The sequence below is a fragment of the Desmodus rotundus genome, chromosome 2, assembly GCF_022682495.2.
Source record: "Desmodus rotundus isolate HL8 chromosome 2, HLdesRot8A.1, whole genome shotgun sequence".
Classification (NCBI taxonomy): domain Eukaryota; kingdom Metazoa; phylum Chordata; class Mammalia; order Chiroptera; family Phyllostomidae; genus Desmodus; species Desmodus rotundus.
Genome location: NC_071388.1, coordinates 172,836,232 through 172,859,510, shown reverse-complemented (window position 1 = coordinate 172,859,510; position 23,279 = coordinate 172,836,232). Strand labels below are relative to the sequence as shown.

The window sequence follows — 23,279 nt, the reverse complement described above, 5'->3', positions numbered from 1 at the left end:
CTTGGAGGTCCTTGCTGCTGAGTGACGCTGTGGCAAATGTGCAAATATCATTATGCTTTGTGCTCTGCTTGAGGATCAAAATTCATCCCCAGTAAGAGATCCCCACAAGTGGAGGGTTTAATTCATCAGTTTCCTCCTTCTGCAGGCCCCTCAAAAGAGCGTGCCTTGGTTTCCTTCTCAAGGACATGCGGATACCATGACCCTATTCTCCCAACTTGAGAAGACAAACCAAAATCCTCTAGCAGTGAAGAGAAAGGACTTGGAAGAGCTGTGGAAAGGTGGGGAAAGAGGGTTTGGAAAGGAAAAAAAGCAGTTAAGAACAGTAGCTAAACTGCAAAGCCCATATCTCTGTCCTCCAGACCACATCCCAACTGAATCCAGTTGCACCCCGCCCTTCGACCTGTGGGCTCCAGATTGAGAGTTCAGATACTGAGCATATATTCAAGGGTGTCTCCCTTCGCTACTGAGTGTCCGCCCGGCCTGTGCTCACTGGCTGGAATCTGTAGTTTCAATGTGTAGGATCCACTCCTGGAGTTTTAGCGAGTTTGAGAAAGGTAAGCTAATAGGGCTAGGCGGTAGGGGCTGCTGTGCCCCAGGGATTTGGGACGAGGCGGGAGGGAGGAAAGGAGGGGGATGGAGGGTGAAAAAACCACTGGAAGGTTTAAGTCTCTCTCGTGTTCTTTAGAATCATTCACCTGCCCTTTCAGGAGGCCGCGCTGAATGGCTTTATCAGGACAGGGACAGACCCAGGGGCCCCACTGGGATAACCGGTATTCCTGGTAACTAAGTGCCTGCTAGACCCTGTGGCATTTGGAGGAGACGCCGGGAAGAGACGCGCAGGTGGGGGCGGGGCGACAGGGCGCGGGGGCAGACGAAGGATGGGGAAGGGAAATGCCTGGGCTGCTTGCTCCTGGCAGCACGGCCAGAAGGGTTTGAAGACCCGAGTTCTGGAATGGGGTGGGTCTCTAACTCGTTGTTGCACTTGACCTTCCCAAGCCAACGTTGACTCCTCTGAACAGGGCTAGACTCTGATCTTTGGGCCCCTTCCTGCCCTTTGATTCTGGTTCCTCGAGGGAAGCCCTGCTACGCAGTCCTGGGAAAAAAGACTTCTCTGCTGCAGACGGGCTAGAATGGGAAGGCCAGGACAGCGGCCTGGGTGACACGGATAATGTTTCTTTGGATACCTGTATTAAAAATAATTTTCGTTTAAAAAATGGATTCCCCAAGCTCATTGGGCGCCCGGACCCGCCAGGTGGTGGGTGCGAAGCCCTGGGCTCTACGCCCAACCTCTGCCCCGCGCCCTCGCCAGGCCGGAGCACCGGCCTCCCCTTCCCAGCCCCTCGCCGTTCCAGATCCCCCAGCTCGCGGCTTCCCGAAGCGCGGGGAGACGCGCGCAGTGCAGTTCGCACGTTGTTTGTGTCCAGTGGGGCGCTGGAACCGCCTGCGGGCAACAACTCCGGAGATGGGCGTGGAGGCCGCACTGCTCTGGGGTCGGCGGGCGCCGGGCCTCGCGCCGCAGGGACGCCGGGGAGGCCCTGAAGGGGAGGGGCGCCCGGGGCCCCGCGGTGGCAGGGAGCTCCGCCCCGGGCCGGTATAAGTGGAGGGCCGGGCCCGCAGCTGCAGTGGTGGTGGCGCACAGAGGCACCGACAGGTCTTCCAGGGCCTGTTGAGAGTCTCTCACCTGCTACTATAAGGCTTTGCCTTTCCGACTTCAGCTACAGTGTTAGCTAAGTTTGGAAAGAAGACCAAAAGGATATCCCCGGGCCGTTTTTCTTTTGTTAAATTTGCCGCAGTAGTCGTTGGAATCTTTTTGCACAAGGCTGTTGTGTTTTTAGTGGTGCTCTTTTCAGTTCCTTGCACTCCTGCTAACAAGCACCTCATCCAGAGCAGCGGTAGCAGCAGAAGAGCCAGCGGGGTGCGCCTGGTGTCATGACCAAGGCGAGAGAGCAAAACCGCCAGGGAGGATGCTGCGGTGAGTTGACCCAACGCAGGTGGTGGCAACCCGGGCTGGGCGCTGGAGACCGGCGTCTTCCAGGCAGGTTTTGGAGGAATGGAACCGAGCTGTGAGTGCTGTGTAGTTCGTTTGACTCATATTTTGGTGAAGGTTGAGGAAGAAGTGAATTTCAAGGTGTGGGAAGAGGGGCTCGCGCATAGGCAAGGACGGAGCGACTGAGCAGTTTGGATTGCCTTGATTTAAAAAAAAAATGGATTTAAAGAATGTTGACATACAGCTTTCTTCACTGTATTTGAAGTTGGGCAGTTATTGGTCATGCTAAATTGAAGTGAATGTTGACTTGATAAAATGTACATGGCTTCCCCCACAAAATAGTTTTTAATAATCATGTTTAACAGTCCTATTAAATGTATACACTTTCCAACCTCTTCTTACTCCAGTGACAAAACTATGCTTTTGATCTTCTGCCCGTGTTTTTGCAGGATCCTTAACAAACTACCTGACCTCGGCAAAATTCCTTCTCTACGTTGGACATTTTTTATCTACTTGGGTAAGTGGGTGTATACAGTAATTCTTTCAACATTCTTTCACAATTTCTTGTTTCCTTTTACTTGGGCCAGTTGATTTAGCCATCTCCCAGTTTTGTCATGCAGCTGAAGAAGTAAATTATCCAAACACCTGCTTTAATGAAAAAGTTTTTTTCAACAAGGGTATTTTGCCCCATAGGTGTTAGTAAATGTTATTTAATTATCAGGTTGTAACACTTTATATAGATTGACAAATATCCAAAGACAGCATTAATTAGGAAAGTAATATTTGCATTGTTTGTAAATTGCATTTTGCATTACCAGGCTTAGTAAATGGTAGTATCTGCTAAGAGTGGATGGATGTCTCATACACCTTCTATTCTTTCACATTCTAAGATATTTCTATTTTCTTCTTTTGTTAAATTTGTAAGTTTCAGCATACTGCACTGTGAAAATACAGAATAGTGGAGTGACTGACGTAAGCCAAAAATAGATTTCTAAGATTAATTTAAATAAAATTGATCCCGAAACAAATATCTGTTTGATGAAAATTCTGGTCTTTAAGAATGTTACATTATAGGTGGGTATGTGTGGGGCTTCTCAGGCTATCTTGAAACCATCATCGAATGAAACTTATCGACTGATTCTTAATTTTTCCTCTGATTTCCTATGTGGTCTTGGAAAAGTCCCAGTGTTTCTGTGGGCCTGGTTTCTTTCATCAATTCCCCCTGGCCCCCACAAAAAGAAAAAAAAAGAAGAATAAGAATCCTAAAAGAATGTTGGGTGTGTATTTAATTAATGGTGATTAGATTCTTCACAATTAAACAATTATTCGTATTGTTTAAAAGCAGTAAATTTGAGTATATTCTATTCATGCCTCATATATGATATTTCAATAAAAATAACCGTAAGTAAGGAGAAAGAATTTTGAGAGTAAATTTTGTGAATGTTGCTTTCTTTTTAAATTGGAAACTCATACTGGATCATGCGTAAGATGTGAGTGTGCACTGTTGTACGAGGAAATCTCTATCCATGCCCTTGGGAAATTATTAAGCTAGGTTATCAGCTCCTTAAGAAATAGCAATTCAAAGATGGCCTTTTTAGGAGGACCGGCTCCTTCCTATCTTCCCAGAGGCTTAGACAGGGATGTCTGCAAATACATGTAAACAAAGTGGGATTGGTGTGGATTTCTTTCATTTCCAATAGCTGAGGATTCTAAGTAGAAATCTAGTGAAACTACCCTCCATAAATCTAAATCGGGACTTGTTCCATTTTAATTCAGTAAGTATTAAGTATTTAAAAAAAACCAGTAACAAGTGATGAAGACAGATCTGAAATTCTTATCCTGTGGTCTGGACCTAAATATTAAGGCAACAATGTCTCACTTACAAATACTGGTAAGTTTAGAATTTATGTGACCTTTTGTTAATAGGTTGGGAGGTCAAATTTGATAAAACAATGGAACTGTGGTTGTTCCAGGAGGCTTTTTTTGGTCATGTTAATTAAAAGTCCCACAGCAAAGTGACAGACGTACTTACCGCCATCTTAAAAGTAAGTCGAGCAGAGGGAGTTCTTGTGGGAAAGTTGTATTTAAAAACAAACAAACTACAATCATATAAGGTTCAGAGGATTTTTTCTTCTTTTCAGTGCAGAGGAGTGCAAAAGGGGAGTGCTCTCGAACTCTAACTAATTCAGCCTCTTGAGTTTTGCATCCTGTTTGACATTCTGTCTGATTTTATTACAAGAAAATATGTGTGCTATGTTTATGCATCTGTCTATTCCCCTGCAACTCTGCCAAACCCTGGTTTCCTATACACTGAATATGGAGGTATTAGAATAGGAGGTTATATGAAGGTAGATTTGAGTAGGGTTGAATGCTTTTTTATTTCTGACTTCATTTCTATCTGTCAATGGACTGATACCTTTTACTCTATACCATCAGAATACAAAGTACTGTAATGATTTGATTCTGTCGAGGATCTTATAATATAGTTTAGTAAGAGCTTTAAAAATACATCTAATAACAAAAAGTTAACTAATAGTGTAGGGCAGTGAGAAGGGAAGCTAGCTGCTTATATCTCATGTCATTATCCTATGAACTGTCTCTGTTTATATCCCAGACGTCTGCATAACTTCAGCCCTCACTTCCTTCAGGTCCTTGCTCATTGTGGTCTCTATCACCGTTTCATGCAAAGTGCCACCTTCTAAACCCATCCTACTTTATTTTTTCTCATAGCATTTTACACTGCTTGACCTACGCTAGATTTATGTTTGGTTTTTGCTTACTGAGATGCAAGCTGCATGAAAGCATGGACCTTGATTTTTGTGCATTGCTGAATTTCTCACGCCTTCTAGGAGCCTCTCAATAAATAATAACTATTGAGTAGATTGATGACTGTGATTATTCATTCACAGATACTCAGTTGGTCTTCAGCTCTTAGTCCCCTGGTATAGATGGACATGTAAGCAAATCATCAAAGTATGGTGAGAGCTTATGGAAGGGGGAAAGAAATACGGAAGGAATGGGTGGGCTTGCAATTGTACTTGGTCAGTATTTATTTAGAGGTTATCTGATTTTGGGCTTTGTGGGCCTACAATCTGTTGCTTCTTAAAACCAAAATCTTTTGGAAATTGGAGTAACTAGAGCAATTTTATTCTCCTCCATCAAGGAAGTGGCATGTCATACACGGATACGCAAGAGAGAAAATTTTCATTTAATAGCACTTGTTTGATGCTCTACAGCAGGGGTGTCCAGCCTGCAGCCTGTGGGCCACATGCAACCCAGGATGGCTATGAATGTGGCCCAACACAAAATCATAAATTTACTTAAAACAGTCTGAGATTTTTTTTGTGATTACATGTCACAGTGTATTTAATGAGTGGCCCAAGACGACTCTTGTTCTTCCAGTGTGGCCCAGAGATGCCAAAAAGTTGGACAACCCTGCTAGAGAAATGTAAAACTAATTCCTTTGGAAAAAAAGATAAGAGTTAAAAAAAACCCCACAAAAAAGAAAGAAGCAATAGTAGTTGAATAATACTTCTTACTCTTTAGGTTAAGAAAGAGGAAATTCACTCATAGCAGCAACCTATCATTTGGGGTCGGGCATTTATGTGTTTTAGTTTTTTCCTTGGGACCTATTCAGAGGAACGGAGATTAGAATCCAAGTACAGTAGTACCTCGGTACTCATCGTTAATTCATTCCGGAACTCATGATGTATGGCAAAATCGATGAGTACCAAACAACGAAGCATTTTCTCTTGTGGGGCAGTGTCGTGACTCATATAAGTTCTAGCAAGTGTGACAAGTCCCAAGCAGGCTCTGAGTGCTGAAACATTTTTTTCTCATCAAAATGGGCAAGTGCAGGGTTTGACGAGAGTTTTGAAGCTAACAAATACCGAGGTATGACCGTACCTCCTCTCTCCCCGTCCCATTTTATTCTAATCAAATCTGAATTTGCTCCTCATAAGAAAGATTAGGAAAACAGTTTAATTTACTATTCTTACTGACACCTTTATCTTAATATATAAACTTGTTTTTTAAATTGTTCTCAAACAAATTCATATCTCATATTTTTAATTATTTAGTATAATTGTATTTGAAACTTAAACAATTCCTACTGAAGTGGAAAAGTTTTTTTATTATCAAAGCAAACTTTAAAAAATAGCTCTCTCAGAAGTATTAATCATTGTACAGATTAATTCTCAAACTTCTTGAACATTTGCAGAACAAATCCAATGTATTAGAACAGTATAGTTGATGAATCAGTCTATGTTTTTGCCACCTATTCTGTATTTACTCATCACAACTGGGATCCACTGCATATCCACTCTTTTGTTGATTCCACAGCTACTTGTTAGGCATCTACTCGAGGCCATGCACTGGGCTAAGGGTTGAGAGTGCAGAAGGCCCTGGAGCTCACATTCCAGACCATCAAAGTGAGACTCAGTTTTTCAAACATGGTGCTTCCGGGGTTTGGTTGTTTTCATGTTTACTTGACTATATCCACCCCACCCTGTATGGCTCTAGTCTTATGTTAATTTTGAATTGTGGTTCTAAATTATGTTCATAATGTACACCAGGGTTTCTTTACCGTGGCGTTGTTGACATCTCTGGCTGAGTAATTCTTTGTTGTGGGGGACTGTCCTGTGCATTGTAGATGCCAGTAGTAACCCCTCCCCTCAGTTGTGACAATCCAAAACAGCTCCATACATTGCCAGGTGATCCCTGGAGGGTAAAAGCACAGCCCTCCCTGCCCTCCTTGAAAAATACTGGTATACATGAAGTTTATTATAAACCATTGCTAGTGCGCATGTGCATCAAGTTAAGTTTTAAATGCATAAGATTGTAGACTTGGCTTTATAAATATTTAAATTCATTTGACATAACCAGGATAATACTTTGCTCCTGACACATGAGATTTATCAGAAAGATGTTAATAGGCTTTGGAAGGAACTAGGATTGTAAGTACTTCCATGTAGGGTCAAATCCATAAGGAATCTAGCCTGGAAATTTAGTTTCCTGTAGTGATTTCCAGGGATAGAACATTGTTGTCCTGTTTTATGTTAACCTGTTAGTCAGGAAAGGAGCCAAAAATGTCATAATAAGGTACATTATAGATTTCTTACACATTAATTTACCTGACTCATTTAAAAGTTTGTCATTCCACATTTTGCAGTAGTGAATTCCTAAATTGCCTATAATACTTTGGAATAAAGAAATGAGTAGTCTCCCACCCCCTTTTAAAACCCATCTGTATTAAAATATAAAAATGACTACTTATGCATTTATTTCTGATATCTTCATTTATGCAGTGCTAGAATCTGCCCATATTAATTTTATCTTTCTGATTGCCCTGCTGTTTTATGACTTTGAAATTTATGTGTGGAATAGAGCATAGATTTTAGAATATTGGAGGTAAAAGAAGCTTTAGAGATTATATAGTCCATTCATATTTTACAAATTAGGAAACTGGCTTTTTTTTTTACATTCAAGACATACTGATGTTTATGAACTATACTGTATTTCATTCTGATTCAGTAGCAAAGTGCTTCGGGATAGGTAAATTCCAGGCTCAGATAGAAACCTCACGCACAAGAGAACAGTTTTGTTTTAAAACATCTTCTTGAGTCTGGAAACTGTTTTCTAGAATGCAAAGGACTGTGAATTGACCTTGAAAATCTTATGATGTAGCCAGAAAGTGCCCTTTTGATAAGGAAGCAACTTCCTGAGTACAATTGACTGTAAACTAAAACTATTTCAGCAAAACATTTTCTCTTCTCTTATTCCAGGGAGATCGGATGTGGCACTTTGCAGTCTCGGTGTTTCTGGTGGAACTCTATGGGAACAGCCTCCTCTTGACTGCCGTCTACGGGCTGGTGGTGGCGGGTTCTGTTCTGGTCCTGGGAGCCATCATCGGTGACTGGGTGGATAAGAATGCCAGACTCAAAGGTGGGTGTTGTTATAGCTCTGCCTTTGAATTAATGGGACCAGTGCCTGTGCTTGAGAGAAAACACTGGGGCTAACCCATGGCAGGCCTGCATGCCACCCTTGAGAGATGGGGAGGTGGGTAGCAGCACCTCCTCACGGAGGGTTCTGAGGCCCTTGCACAAGGTTAGGATGACCGGATATTGAGCTAATAGAATTTTTTTGTATCTTGGCTATTAATAAATTTCCAATGGTAATGATTAACACTGTAGCACTTTTCTGAGAACCATGTTAAACATTGAAAGTTCACTTTACTCTGGCCTTCTTTCTAACCGGGATTTACACTGGAGTCTTTTTGGTGTGAGGTTCCTGGGATAGCTGTAACACGTGCCCTTTGGCTACTGTATTTCAGAGAGGTGTGGGTAGGGGAATTGAAAACTGCAGCTTCAAGAGAGACTATCTGAATCTGGAAGTCTGGATCACAGAAAGCCGAATTACAAATTCTTGAGGGAAAAGAAGAAATAATAGTATAGTAACATTTAAATCTAGAGCATTAATACTGAAATCTTCCATTTTATATAGGAAAGAAAGTGATTGAGCAATTCAGTTATTAAGACTAATAGGGCAAACCTTTCCTGAATTGCTCAGTAGGTAATGCCAAGGCCTGGCTGTGTTAGTCTTAGATGTTGGGAAAGATTGCAATCTCTTTTGTTCCTTTCAGCGTAAGATCACTGCTCCTGCACAGAGAGCCCTTGGACTATCAAATTCTGGGACTTGATGCTATTAGTAAAGTGGCCAAGATGGACATTTTCCTGCTTGGAGAATTAATAGACCAAAATAGATATAGAAAAAAGTTTTGTGTCCTAAAAAATTCCTAGTTATCTACATCATTATACACAGGAACATAGGAATCTTATACATAGAGATCTTTAACCTTATGATTATTGAGCACTGAAATTGCAGGTTAGAAAGAATGCTGAGTTGGAGGAAAATGTGGTGGGCTGGCAGTCTCCCACTGCGATCCCATGTAATCGACTCATTTGTCACCCTCCATGACAATCCTCTCTGATGTCTCCAGGCTGAGTTAACCATTTCTTCCTCTGTGCTCCCATCAGGCTCAGTTAATACCTCTGCTATTCTACTTACATTCCAGTAATTATCTATTCTCGTGTCTATCCTTCCTCTGGTCTGTGGGGTCCTGAAAGCTAAGAAGCTCATTCAGTTCATATTTAATCCTTGTGCAATGAGTGAATGCATCAATGAGTGAATTATACATTGGGATTTTATTTCAAACTAATTTCAAAAAGCAGTTTGTTTTTTTTCTTGAGGCTTTGATACAACCTTCCAAGCCAGAATGAGCTTCACTGTCCCTAAAGACAAGAGATATAATTATACCTTACATATATAAGTCTTTATGTTTTTCAAAGTGCTTCAATAAGTATTTTATTTGAGCATCAAAAGGACGTTGTAAAGTAAGGAAGGCAGGTGTGTACTGGCATTCTCACCTTATGGACGCAGGCATACGAGACATTAGGTATCCTGTTCTAGATCCTCTCCCTTAGTAAGGGGCAGAACAAAGACTACAAGGTGTCTTTACCTGTGTATTTACCTGTCCTTACTCCAGCACTTTATATGGGTGCTTCACTCTAAGAAAGTAGGTATTTTCTGTGAGGAAAGGAATCGATTAGAATGTCAGCAAGGACGAACAGCATTCACATGCCAAAAGAAACACACCGCTGCTGAGAACTTTTTACGTGTCTTTTCTATTTATCCATACTGTCTTACCAGATTCAGCTTGCCGTGTGGGAGGTTATGGAGTCCATGACCTCTTCCTTAACCTCCTTCACCATTTCCTACATGTTCTTATTTTAGCTTAAGCAGCAGAAAGCTGAGACGTGGATCTTGTCTATGTAATATAGTTTGCTTATGATAGCAAAGTTTCGTGAGGATAAAGCAAATAAAAATGTGGTCATTATGAAGGGCTTCTACTAACAAAGAAGAAAAGCGGTGGCTACCTCATCATTTTCTCTACGAGCTTTAGCAGTGGTGTATGGTCTGGTGGGTTGTCCTGGGAATAGCTGAGGCGGGATTTACTTCAGGGATGTTTTATTTTTATTTTCTGGAGTAACACGCACCTGCATGAAGGTAACAGAACAGTGATGTGTAGGTAAAACAGCCCCACGAGACATTTTGGTGTAGTGCACAGTGAGCGAACACTTGGTCTCTCCCTCTGCACAGTGGCCCGGACTTCGCTGGTGATACAGAATGTGTCGGTCATCCTGTGTGGAATTATCCTGATGATGGTTTTCTTGCATAAAGACGAGCTTCTGACTATGTACCATGGATGGGTTCTGGTAAGCTCTCAGTGTGATTCTTGATGGCAGAAAATTGAACTTCTGGTAGAGGTAAAAGATGAAAACCCTTTGAGGCTAGGGAGTATCTTTTTTTTTTCCCCAAATGGGACCGCTTAATATTGATCTCTGTGTCTATATCCCTATATTAATATCCCTGAAATATTTTTTTGCCCATAACAGGTACTCATTAAGTGCTCTTTGAATTTAAATTTTGTCCTATTGGATTTTTTCCTGTTTGTTTTCAATAGCATTTCTAAAAGTTTATTATATAATTTAGTTGTTAGTTTTCAGCTCATTAGTTTTAAACTATAATTTGTTTATACTACATAAGAAATGTTTCAGATACATAAGTCAGTCATAATTGTGTTCTTCCAATAAAAATTGGTATTTTGGGGGGGTGGGGGGGCACATGGACTAAATGGTTTCTCACCCTATGATTTTATGATAGCTTTATGGAAAAGAGGGGGATGGGGGTATGGTAGAAAGTAATGGATTTGATGTCACTATTGAATGTTTTTATGCATAGTTGGATTGATATTGTAGAGTTTCAAAGTCAGGTATGGCAGTAGAAATCTAGTCTCTTTCTTTCCTTTTGTTGATGAAAAAAATAAGATAAACTAATGTTAGCTGATTGCCCATTGTTATACTACTAGAAAGTGTCAGAACTCTCACTTAAATACAGGTCTTCTCACTTTCCCTTCAGTTTTTTCCAAAGGAGATACCTGTGGGGGACATATTAACCACTCCTATTTAATACTTTGTAACAATTGTCACATAAATATGCATAGGACTATTAGAATTTTTATATCATATGCACTACAGATGATATAGATTAGGAAGATACTCTGTTCTTTAACTTGACCAGTGGGATTTATTGTCTCATGTACAAAGTAAAATGATTGGTTATAAATGAAATTAAAAGCAAAGTTTCATTATTATGCCACCAAAGACCATTTAAAAGTGCATTGCACATTGAAGTGTAGGCATGGTGTGGTAAAACTGACATTTTAACTCAACTTTTCCCTGTGATTCCTTAGACTTCCTGCTATATCTTGATCATCACTATTGCAAACATCGCAAATTTGGCCAGTACCGCCACGGCAATTACCATCCAAAGGGACTGGATTGTTGTTGTTGCAGGAGAAGACAGAAGCAAATTAGCAGGTAATTTGGTTTTCTCTTTCAGCTAAATGGGTTACATTATGATTCACTTTTAATCAGTAATAACTGAGACTACAAGCCTTTTTTCTGGCTACTTTTTAAGGACAATAAATTGAAAGCACAGTCTTTTACTTACCACATTATCGGTCTCGGTGCAAAGATTTTCCTCAATGCTATGAAGTTAATTTATAGGAGAGTGAACTTTTTTTTTAATTCTATGCAAACCTGACAAATGGAAGAACATATCTTTTGAGCTTTTTAAAAATTTTGTTAACTGTTCCTAAATGTTTACTTACTACTTAAAACATTGAAATTTTCACATAGGATTTTATTGGTTATACTATGGATATCATTACCAGTACTTATAAGTCATACTATGCAGAGTATTTTTCTCCAAACAAAATGGAAGCACTTAATTCTAGGAGAGATTCTTTAAGTTAATTCCTTCTACTTTAAAGGTATAATCTCTAACTTTTTATTACATCATTTATGATATAATATAATTGCTGTTACAAATGCTAAAGAAATAGAGGACAGAATACAGTTTTTAAGAAGCTTACAATCTTAGTTGTTCATTGGAAAACATACACAAGAGGCCAAAGAAAGACGGAAGAATGCTTGCAAAGCATCACGTCCTATTGCGTCAGTGTCACCTGAGCTCAGAATAACCTGTCTCACTCAATATTCCCTACTTGCCCGTCCTTCAGTCCAGAGGCACCAATTGGATTGATGATTACACAACATAAAGAAGGAAGGCTACACCTTTTTACTGACTGATCAGTTGAATCAACTTTGCTGATCATTGAGATAATGGGGATCACAAGCACATTGACCAACTGTCCTGACAGACAAGAAAAGCATTTCTAATGACTTAACTAGCTTATTCTAGGATACATAAGGCAAGATTAGGTGCCGAGCTTAGCACATTACTTTGACTGAACCATGTGGTTTTTTAGAATAAAAAAATAAAGGAGATGATGGGAGGAGGAACAAAATCTATGGAAGGTCTAGTCTAGAAGAGAAAGCATTTGCTTGAATCATCACTTTGTGGCAGCAGAGTGGCGTGCAGGTAGGGACACCGCCGTGACTCTAGGCGATGGCGTGTGCAGAGGACGGATTTGGCACATGTGAGTCTGCACTGCATGAAATCTCTCTGGAGCTAAAGTGACTCTCACTGATTTTCCTTCCTGTGATCATTTACTAACAGGAATAATCCCACATCTCTTTTTGTCACATTGAACTGTAAGATTTTGTCCTATTTTTGTGTTTTTTTTGTTTACTTTCTGTTTTTAACATACTAACTTAAGTATGTAGTACATGTCCATGTCTTAGAGTTCAAAGGGCATAAAAAGGATATATTTGGAAAACAGACCACATATATATCTGTTGGACTATATTTTGGGGAAAAAGTTACCTTTTAAAATGATTTTCCTTCCCTTTTCTGAATTTCTTAACTTATTTTACTCTGTGAAGTCTGAATAATCTGTAAAAAATAAAAAGGTCCCAAATAAAAACTGAGTTACTCAGAATCTTTATTTTTTTCCTCTAAGTATATAAATAAATAAGTAAAACAAAACAAATAAAATAAAAGTGGGATATTTCTGACTATGAAGTGATGTCCCAGAATAATAACAAAGACACAACTGGCCATTTCCCAGCTACCTTTCTCTATATTAGGAGTTACTGCAGAGTGGAGGAATCTAGGCCAACTAGTCTGTTTTCTAACTTCTGGAGTTTCTGAGTTTAAGGAAGGAAAAACGCTGCCTGTTGAACTCTTGCCCACTGGGAGTTAGCTTTCGGTAAGTGGTGCTCATTCAGCCAGCGGTCAGTAGCCTGGTGAAGGGAAAACCTGCGTGTTGTCTTCTCTCTAAGTTTTAACCCCAGTACTTGTGTTAACGAGAAACCATGTTTCCAAACAGGATATAAAAACTTCTTTAGTTCTGAGGGTGAGCAAGGGTCTAACCATGGATTTTTGTGCCATTTTTGCTTTGAGGCAGAGTTAAAGAACAACAAAAAAGAAGCAGTATGAAGGAAACACACAAGAGAAAAGGACCAAGTACACGCAGAGGGGATTCCATGTACCTCTGAGGTGTCTGTACGCAGAGGCACCTACTCCAGGAAGGAATGATTTTCATGAATCGGGATGCTTTTTGAGGTTGCCAGCAAAGACTGAGGAACCCGAGCAGGGTGGGATGACTGAGCTGGTGTGCATTGTAGGTGCTCTGTGTGAGCATGGTGTGTATGTGTGAGGGGGTGAAGGGGAAGGGATGTACACGTGAAGAGAGGGTGAGCTGGATGCTAATTGCTATCATTCCCGTATTTCAGAGGAGGTTTTAAAGTTGGAACTTGTATCACTGTGGGTAAAAGACGGGAGACATGTCCGTGGGAGGTTAAAAGTCTTAGAATTTCAGGAGCATCAGGCTAACAGGTAGCGTTACCATCTAGTTTAGACAGCTCCAGAAAAGGTCATTGTTTTTCACTTAAATACTGTTAATTAATCTGTTAACTAATTTGTCTAGGCACTTGATTCAGTGTTTATTGAAACATTCTCTGGTGCATGACCCTTAGCCTGTCAAACCTGTTTAAACTCACTTCCTTTTCCCAGACGTTTTGCTCCATCTGTTGTTTTATTTCCTTTCCTATTTCCTTTGTTAATCACTCTTCATTAATAGCCTCTGAGGTTTATCTTGTCCACTATTCTAAAGAAACATCTGCTGGTTAGCTTGATCATGTATGGCAGATAAATTTCTTGTTTGAACTCTATTGACTAAAAATTGATTTCATATTTGAAGTGTACAAACCCACTGGCTGCTATTTGCTCAGCAAATCTGCCATTTTAAATTATTATTCTGTGAGATGTAATACACCATTTATAATAGCAAGTAGTTGTTTAATGTCATGTTCTGTGCCACAGCTGCTGAAAACAATTAAATTGGTTTTAAATGAGCACACATTTGTCTGTTTGCATAGAATTTGTAAAAAACATGTTTGTGCATTTAGAGGACTGATTCTTCTCTAGCCTGTTACCATCAAAATGATTAAGTCTTTTAAAAAATTATAATTTAATTCATTCTGTTTCAGGAAAATAAAAGCTGTCTTTTGACACTAAATTACACATGAACATCATTAAATTCCTAAGAATAATATAAAAGATAGAAATTGGTGACATTAAAAAGCTTCATGAGCACTTGAAAATTAAGATAGTGAAAGAGTAATAAATCATTGTAACTAAATTAATTTTGTTGTTTTGGGGTTTTCAGATCCAAGTGTATATTTCATTAGTACTTGATTTTTGGATTCAAATTATTGAGTTATTTGGATCAATTCTACATTCTCCTGTTAGCATATGAGTTGGAAATTTACTGGCGGTGGGCAGATGGAAGTTAGTGAACAGTGGTCATGTACCAGTTTAATGAACACTGCCTTTGTCTCTCAAGTGAAAGGTGAAGTGTGTCAAAGTTCTTCTGTTATCATGTAAGTATTATACACTCACAGGACTAATTGGAAGGTAACTTAGGACCAGGAAGAACTAGAGAATGAATAAAGGCACTTTTCTATTAATGTACTTTTAGTCACGTATTGCTTTCTCCTTAAGGTGCCCTACATGGTTGATAGGACTTATCTCATTAATTTTTACTTTATGAGATAGAGAATGAGATAGTAGATCATTTTATTGACTCTGTCTCCTTTATTCATCTTGTCCGCCACTATGACTCAGCTGTGTATTTCCATGTTTATACCCTAGACCTTGTCATCACCTCTAAACCTCCCCTTCCATAATCTCAATCCTAAACATCCATGTCCTGAACTACCACCTCCTGTTTTTCCAGCTCATTTCGCCTGGTACCCCAGCCCCAACAATCCTCCAACCTGGTTGTTACCTACACGTCATTCATTCTACTACCCTTTCACTGTTTGTGAGCCTTTTTGTCTCCCTTGCTTTACCCAGCTTAAATTTCAAGGTCAGTTGTCCTGACCACATGATTGTCAGCTCTTTTGGCCTTCTCTCCTTTTGTTGCTTTCCTTTTATAAGACCCTGGTTAAACCCACCTCTCCACGGTAGAACATGGCTGGAGAAGAACACACAACTCGCTCACCGTTCTTACTTAAAGTTCATGAGCATTGGATTCAAGTTGGCCTTCCATGCTGCCAGAAGATCACATTATTTTCTCTGTTCCCTTCCTTCTCCCTCTTTTCTAAAGGACTATTTCATACCTTCTCCTTTGTCTGCATCATTCAGTACCTCCTCTCCTGTCCTCACTTTCACTGATGCTCTCGCTCTGTATTTTATTGGGAAATGAAAGAAATGAGGAGGGGACTGCCATGTGCTCCAATCATCGCATCACTCTTTCTACTTGTATTTGGAGCCGTGTATGTGGCCTGTGCTCTTGCTGATGTTGGTGGATTGTTTGTGCTCCTATCTAAGAACTGCTCTTCCACTTGTGCCCTACATTTACGTTCTGTTCCTTCTCATCTGCTGTAACATTCCAGTTATAGAAACACACATGCTCTAATTTTTCTCTTCTTCAGTATCCTTGTCTTTACTCCTCTACTACCCCATGTCTTTGTTCTTTTCAGTGAAACTTAATAAAAAGAAATGTCTGTGCTCACTCTTTCCAGTTCCTTTCCTCAGTCAGGGCCTTGGTCCATAATGCAAGGGGAGCAACATCACATTGTGAATCCAGTCCACGCCACTCACTTAAACTATAATATATATGGTGTTCCATGGAGTTGGCACTAGTCTCTTAAACCACCTTCAACCAAGGACTTGTCCTTTCCTTTCCTCTCTACCAGAACTGCTCTTTTTGAAGGCCCCAATATGACCAGTCTAGAGCTTCTTCTCAGTGCTCATTTTCTTAATTTAGCAGCAGCACTTTCTAGTTGATTACTCCCTAATCTTTGAAACACTGTTACCTCTTAGCTTTTAAGACACCATACTCTACTGGTCTTTCTTCTCTTTGGCTAGTTCCTCCTCATCTTCCAGAACTCTAAACATTGGCATGGCCAGGACTTAGTTTTCGTTACTCTTCTCTTGATCTACACTCTTTCTCTCTCTCGGAGATCTTAACTAGATTCATTACATTAAAAATCAACCAGCTGAGGACTCTCAAATGTGGTGCATACTTCTTCCCTAAAATCCAGATTCATATGTTTAACTATCTGCCTGATGTGGCCTCTTGAATGTCAGTGGATCTATCAGAATCAAGATCTCCAGAACCAAATGTTTGTTCTTTTGCCTCGATCCTGATTCTTTTGAAGTCTTCTCCCTTTCTCAGTAAGTGGCAACTCTATGCTTCCAGTAGCTACTCAAAAAAAAAAAGAAAGAAAAAAAAAAAAAGATTTAGAGCCGTTCCTTGTCCCTTTCTATACCATATCTAATCTGTTTGCAAGTCTTCTACATTTTACCTTTAAAGTATATCCAGTATCGATTTCTCCATTTCCATTGTTATATCCTGGCCCATGCTACCACCATCTCCCATTTGTCCCCTTGCCTCTATTTTTGTCTGCTGTCCCTCTCATTCTCATTCTACAGTCTTTTCTCAACACAGCAGCCAAAATGAACCTTCAAAAATATGTCAGACTGTGCCATCTCTCTGATCATAAACTTCCAGTCATTTCCTGAGTCACTCAGTATAAAACTTATGTCCCTATCATGTCACAAGGCCTCACCTGACTGGGCCAGTCTGCCCTCCCTCTCTGCCTCAGTCCTACTGGCCCCCTTGCTGTTTCCGACACTGTGGTTGTGCTCCTCTTGCCCTGGGACTTTTGTCCTTACCTTGCTTTGGAATTCTCTTTTCACAGATATCTACATGACTCACTCTTTTGCTTCCTACCACTTCAAGCCTTTGCTGTGATGCTCTCTTTTTTTCAGAGTCCTTCCCTGACCTCGCCATATTTAAAACTGAAATGTCCCCTTTTCCCTGAGCACTGTCTGCTTTATTTTTCACCACAATACTTCATGAGCATCTGACAGACTGTGTTTGTATGTGTTGGCCAATTTTTGTCTTTCTTTCCCCATGGGAATGTAAACTGCATGAAGACAGGGAAAGGGACACTCTTCCTTTTCTTTATGGTGCTAGATGGTGCCCAGCTCATAATAGGCATTTTATAAATATTTGTTGAAAAAAATGAATGTAGATTCACAATTGTATTCACTTTAAATCTGATATTAAACTAATGTATACAATTCTAAGGGAATCACGATTTTTGAGGCAAATTTAATATGACTTGATCCAAACAACAAATAATTTTCTAAGAAAATGGTTATGGTTTGCTCGTGGAGTGCCTTTAGAAATTTACATTTAAGGAATCTACGCACTTGGTTTCTGAATTTGTATTGTGTAGGCAGGCAGTCTCTCCGATGATAGATTTGCACACCTATCTATGTCTTTCACCTGCCTCTGCAGATATGAATGCTACAATCAGAAGGATTGACCAGTTAACCAACATCTTGGCCCCCATGGCTGTTGGCCAGATTATGACATTTGGCTCCGCAGTCATTGGCTGTGGTTTCATTTCCGGATGGAATTTGGTGTCCATGTGTGTGGAGTACTTTCTGCTCTGGAAGGTTCACCAGAAAACCCCTGCATTAGCTGTGAAGGCTACTCTTAAAGTAGAGGAAGCTGAGTTGAAACAGCTGAATTTACACAAAGGTAAATTTAACATAATGATCAACTCTTTTATTCTGATGTCCAGACCTTAAATGTTGGTGAAGACCAAACTAAGTTTCATTTACATCAGAATTTATTACCATTGAAGGCCTGCATGAGGTTAAGTATGGCACTTTGGTAGCTGAGTCAAAACCCAAGTTTTGAGAGTCTGAGGAAGGACTCTGAGGAAGGGGTTGGAATGGGACCTCTGACCCTTTTCCTTAATGTGAGCAGTAGACACAGAGGGACAATTAATTGAGGGAAAACTGGGCAAAGTTGAACCATAGGAATAGGAAGAAAAATGAGAACAGAAATCCTAGGAGTCCATGAAGAAGGGAGTTACATGCCATTTGTAGGCAATTTGTAAGACAGTGAAAAGAAGAAGTGAGGATGTGAAGGTGAATATTTCCCAAGAAGAGGAAGATGGACTTCTAGACAAATGGAATCTTGACAAGACCCCATAAAATAAGATGCTTTGTTTTCCCAGAATATGATTGTATTTTTATCTGATGAGTTTTACTTTGGTGGGAGTATAATTTCAGAGAGAGTATGTGAGTAATTGAGACCAGTAGTATTTTGTTTATCCAATGTAATTGCTGCTTGGAGATTGTTCCTTGGCTGTAATTCTTGGATTATTAAAGAAAATACATGTTATATTGTTGTAGCCAAGGGTACCCATGGGGGAGGGAAAGAGGAGAAGAAAAGTACTGAGTAAAATAATTGGCTTTTCCCCCATGCCTTCACCCCTAAATAATGATGTATTTTATTAACAGAAACTGAGCCAAAATCCCTGGAGGCAACTCATCTAATGGGTGACAAAGACCCTAACATCCGTGAGCTTGAACATGAGCAAGAGCCAAGCTGTGCCTCCCAGATGGCTGAGCCCTTCCGCACCTTCCGAGATGGATGGGTCTCCTATTACAATCAGCCAGTGTTTCTGGCGGGCATGGGTCTTGCTTTTCTCTACATGACTGTCCTGGGCTTTGACTGCATCACCACAGGGTACGCCTACACTCAGGGGCTGAGTGGGTCCACCCTCAGTTTTTTGATGGGAGCATCAGCCATAACTGGAATAATGGGAACTGTGGCTTTTACTTGGCTACGGCGAAAATGTGGCCTGGTTCGGACTGGTCTGATCTCAGGATTTGCACAACTTTCCTGTTTGATCTTGTGTGTGATCTCTGTGTTCATGCCTGGAAGCCCTTTAGATTTGTCTGTTTCTCCTTTTAAAGATATCCATTCCAGGTTCATTCAAGTAGAGCCACTCCCCACAAATATACCTACAGAAAGTCCTGAAATCATCTCTACAACTGAAATGCACACGCTGAATGTGTCTGTTTCTGCTGATGTTGCCCCAGACGTGGGTTTAAACCCTGAGTCCATAATCTCTGTCAGTCTGCTGTTTGCAGGCGTCATTGCTGCTAGAATCGGTAAGATATCTCCTTGTGTATATTAATGGACTAAAGTGTCTTTCTGCAGTGTGGGTTCAGAGAATTCAACAATATTCCCTGAATGTTAATTTAAACAAATTCCACTATTCGTCCTTATGTGTAATCATCTTTTATTATTAAATTTTTATTTTATAGTTTAAAAACCCACATTTGGGTATATGTATATATGTACATACACTTTTATAAAACATTAGAGCTTGAAAAATTTTTTCTAAATGGATAGCTTAAGTATTTATCTTTTTAATGTTATTTAATTAATTTCTAAAAAGATGTTAGCTATTATAATTATATTGCCAGTTAATAATTTAGTCTTTGTATTGCTGTAACTCTACCAATAGGACTATAATTTAGAGAATATTTCTATGGTACAAGGCAAAAAAGATAGGGTTTTTTATTGTTTAATTTTTTTTAAAGACATGTAGTAGGGAAAAAAAAAATCTCTCAAAGGACCTCTCTAGCTGATGTGTAATGTATACATGGCCAAATGGATTTTATGGCTCTGGAAGGAAACATAATGTAAAGACTTCTTACAAAGCAAAATTTAAGTAATCATTAATAGAGTACTGATGAATCATCTCTTCCTGAATTCATTCTTGAAATGAAGCCATATTTTTATCTTGTGATACAAAGCAGCTTATTAATTTATCAAAGGCATTCACATTCAAGTAGGGCAGCTTTATTGTAACGGCTTTAGAACCCAAGCAGTAAATGTAATAATGGTTTAAAGTTTTCTTACACTTTAACCATAACAATATATAGGTCTGTTTATTTTAAACTTGAAAACTAGTACAATCATGTGCTGCTTAGCGAGGGGGATACGTTCTGAGAAATGTGTCGTTAGGTGATTTCATTGTGTGATTATGACAGAGTGCACTTACACAACCCTACACGGCATAGCCTACTGTTCCCAGGCTACAAGTCTGCACAGCATGGTACCCTGCAAAACAACACAAGATTACATCAAGCACACAGGAAAATAATTCAATCAAGAGATGCAGTAGCTGGGGATATATGAGGCTGTGGCCAGCATAGGATGACACACTGTTTCACAGAAAACATTTTTTTATAAGTAGAAAGAATATACTCTAAAATAAGGGTAAAAAGTATAGTACAGTACACGCATAAACCAGTAACATAGTCATTTATTATCATTATTGGGTATAGTATGTACTGTACGGAACTGCATGTGCTGTACTTTATACACCGGTCAGTGCAGTAGGCTTGCTTGCACCAGCATCGCCCCAAACACGTGATACACTGTGCGACCATGTTACCATGGCTGTGATGTCACTAGGCAACGGGAATTTTTCAGCTCTATTATAATCTTATAGGACCATCATTGTATATGCTGTTGTCATTGACCATAACATCATTATTCAGTATAATTATGTCTCTGATTTCAGAGTTTTATTTTCACAATATGAATAATCACAGAAAAACAGAATTAAGAAGTTTGTAGATTAGACTTATTTTTGTCTGGTGACTATAAAAATCATTTCTTAGAGCCACTAATAACCCAGTATTTATTAATGAAAAATAATTCTCTAAGGTGACTTTAAAGTAATAGAGCTAAAATGTGTATTTTTCACATGTCAACAGATCTTTAACCTGAAATATATGGCTATAAATTTTAGAGAGTAAATATCTCAAAAAATATGTTTTATTATAGGTCTTTGGTCCTTTGATTTAACTGTGACACAGTTGCTGCAAGAAAATGTAATCGAATCCGAAAGAGGCATTATCAATGGTGTACAGAACTCCATGAACTACCTTCTTGATCTTCTGCATTTCATCATGGTCATCCTGGCTCCGAATCCTGAAGCTTTCGGCTTGCTTGTATTGATTTCAGTCTCCTTTGTGGCAATGGGCCACATCATGTATTTCCGATTCGCCCAGAAAACTCTGGGCAGCAAGCTTTTTGTCTGTGGTCCTGATGAAAAAGAAGTTACAAATGAAAATCAAGCTAATACATCTGCTGTGTAAGACAGTTTAACTGTTTTTATCCCTGTTACTATTTTGTAGAGCACATGTGCTTATTTTGTACTTCAGAGTTCCAGTAAATGGCTAGGTGTCTCTCTCTGGTTTCACCACACCTGTATCTTGAGAGCTAAAAGCTATTTAGGAAACTTATGTCAGCTGAAAGAGCTGGTTAATTTCCCTTATGTTTAAGGATGGAAAAAGTAGGAAAAGAAAAAAGTTTAAATATGGAGACTAAAATGGCAACACTAATTTTCCCTATTTCTCATGAGTAGATAAAATTTTACATGAAAGAGTGGTCAGTTACATGAATTAAGTTATTCTTTGGCAGATATTTATTATCTGTACTAGAATTCAGATATGTCAGTTTTCCCTAAAACTCACTCTTGTTCAAGTCTAGCTAATTTACTTTTCTTTGATATTTTATTCTGTTATGTTATAAAAACAAATTCTGCCCCAAGCATGAAGATAAAGGTTTGATAACCAGTGTTATCCTTATTGATCCTATCGATCTTAAGGGATTTACTTATATGTGGAAAAACAAAATATTTCTCTAGAATTCTCTTAACAGGGTTAGGGTTTAACTTTAGAGAGCACCTTGATGTTTTTATTATCACATAAGGCAAAATATTGTATTAGTATATGCAGCACTTTGTAAAATGGCTATCAGGCAAGCTGCGGGTAGAAGCAAAGCTGTAAGGTAGGTTTCTAACACAGTGAATGCATAACAACCTCAAATATGACGATAGTTTGGCCATAGAAATTAGAAGCTAAAAGTTGCACAGAAGGGCAAAGATCTGCCTTTAACTCTCGCCGCTCTCATTAACGATCTCTAGCCTGGAATATGAGGGAGTCAGCTTTCCGCTTGGCAGGTTAAATGTAGAAAGCAAGCCCACGCTTGGAAAGGTTTTGTTTTGCCAATCACTTGATTTATTAGGAACACGCTGGGGTCGAGCATTTTTACTTTTACTGTTTTGTAACCAGGAGTTATTTTTACTTAGTTGTGGAGCAAGACTGTTCATAAATGTTTTCCTTTTAAATGTCTCTGAAAAGAATGTAGGGGGGAAAAAAGACTTTTGTATATATTTTTAAAAACTGTTTTACAAGTCCTTTTGCAACATGCCGGTACCAACACGGTACTTTGCCTTAACCGTTCATGCACTTTCATGGAGACTGCAATATGTTGCTCGGAGCACTTTCTTAATCCTTTGATGTTTAATCTTTTTCTTCTTTTATGGTATGACCTGATGATTTGCTACATTGTAAAATCTTTGTGAAATATTTCTACATAAATATATTTTTAAAATCTTGATTTCTTTTTCCTGAATTGTGTTCTTTAATGATTTAAAATCACTTTTTTTTTTTTTTTACAGAAAATCTGTTTTGGATAATGTATTTTTTCTCTATAAAGGGCTACAGTTTCATAATGACTCATCATTTTTAGTGTTACCTCTCGTTTATAGTGGCTTGGGTAAAACTGTAGTAAACAGGAGGCCCCGTACTCTTTCTTTGACCTTGAAGAATCATATTAAGCTCCCTGAGTTCTATTCTCTTCTGTAAATGGGAGGACATAGTATAAAACCAACCCTCCCCCTACCTTACGACTTTCCTAGTTGAGTCAAGCCATGTGGAAGCATTTTGTGGACTGGAAGACAAGGTAGTTAGTAGTCTATTACAAGAAGCTGAACCTAACTAATGGCAATTAAAGTAGATTCCTGCTGATAGTTCAGAGTGAGTAGAGCTACATTCTATATGCAACATGTTTTACTGATCTATGCCC

At 39.3% G+C, this 23,279-nt stretch overlaps 1 protein-coding gene across 3 annotated transcripts; it reads left to right on the top strand.

The window, feature by feature from the left end:
• Window positions 1-413: 413 nt before the first annotated feature.
• On the top strand, window positions 414-22,811 carry SLC40A1 (solute carrier family 40 member 1). 3 transcript variants are annotated; one of them, XM_045198289.2, is made up of 10 exons: window positions 414-554; window positions 686-840; window positions 1,836-1,972; window positions 2,437-2,504; window positions 7,771-7,930; window positions 10,145-10,260; window positions 11,298-11,424; window positions 17,829-18,074; window positions 18,845-19,501; window positions 21,192-22,811. In XM_045198289.2, the coding sequence occupies exons 3-10, from the start codon at window positions 1,930-1,932 to the stop codon at window positions 21,503-21,505; spliced, it is 1,731 nt and encodes a 576-aa protein (XP_045054224.2). In that variant the 5' UTR covers window positions 414-554; window positions 686-840; window positions 1,836-1,929; the 3' UTR covers window positions 21,506-22,811. The 3 variants fall into 3 exon arrangements, with proteins under 3 accessions (XP_045054224.2, XP_024419996.2, XP_053774840.1); XM_024564228.4 differs by lacking the exon at window positions 686-840 and having other exon boundaries at window positions 448-554; XM_053918865.2 differs by lacking the exons at window positions 414-554; window positions 686-840 and having other exon boundaries at window positions 1,472-1,972.
• Window positions 22,812-23,279: the final 468 nt, after the last annotated feature.

What these genes read in the sequence shown, in the direction of transcription:
- SLC40A1 (XM_045198289.2), top strand. Translation starts at nt 1,930, where the DNA reads ATGACCAAGGCGAGAGAGCAAAACCGCCAGGGAGGATGCTGCG. An exon ending in CCGCCAGGGAGGATGCTGCG is followed by an intron (nt 1,973 to 2,436) that starts GTGAGTTGACCC and finishes GTGTTTTTGCAG; the next exon opens with GATCCTTAACAAACTACCTG. An exon ending in ACAGCTGAATTTACACAAAG is followed by an intron (nt 18,075 to 18,844) that starts GTAAATTTAACA and finishes TTTTATTAACAG; the next exon opens with AAACTGAGCCAAAATCCCTG.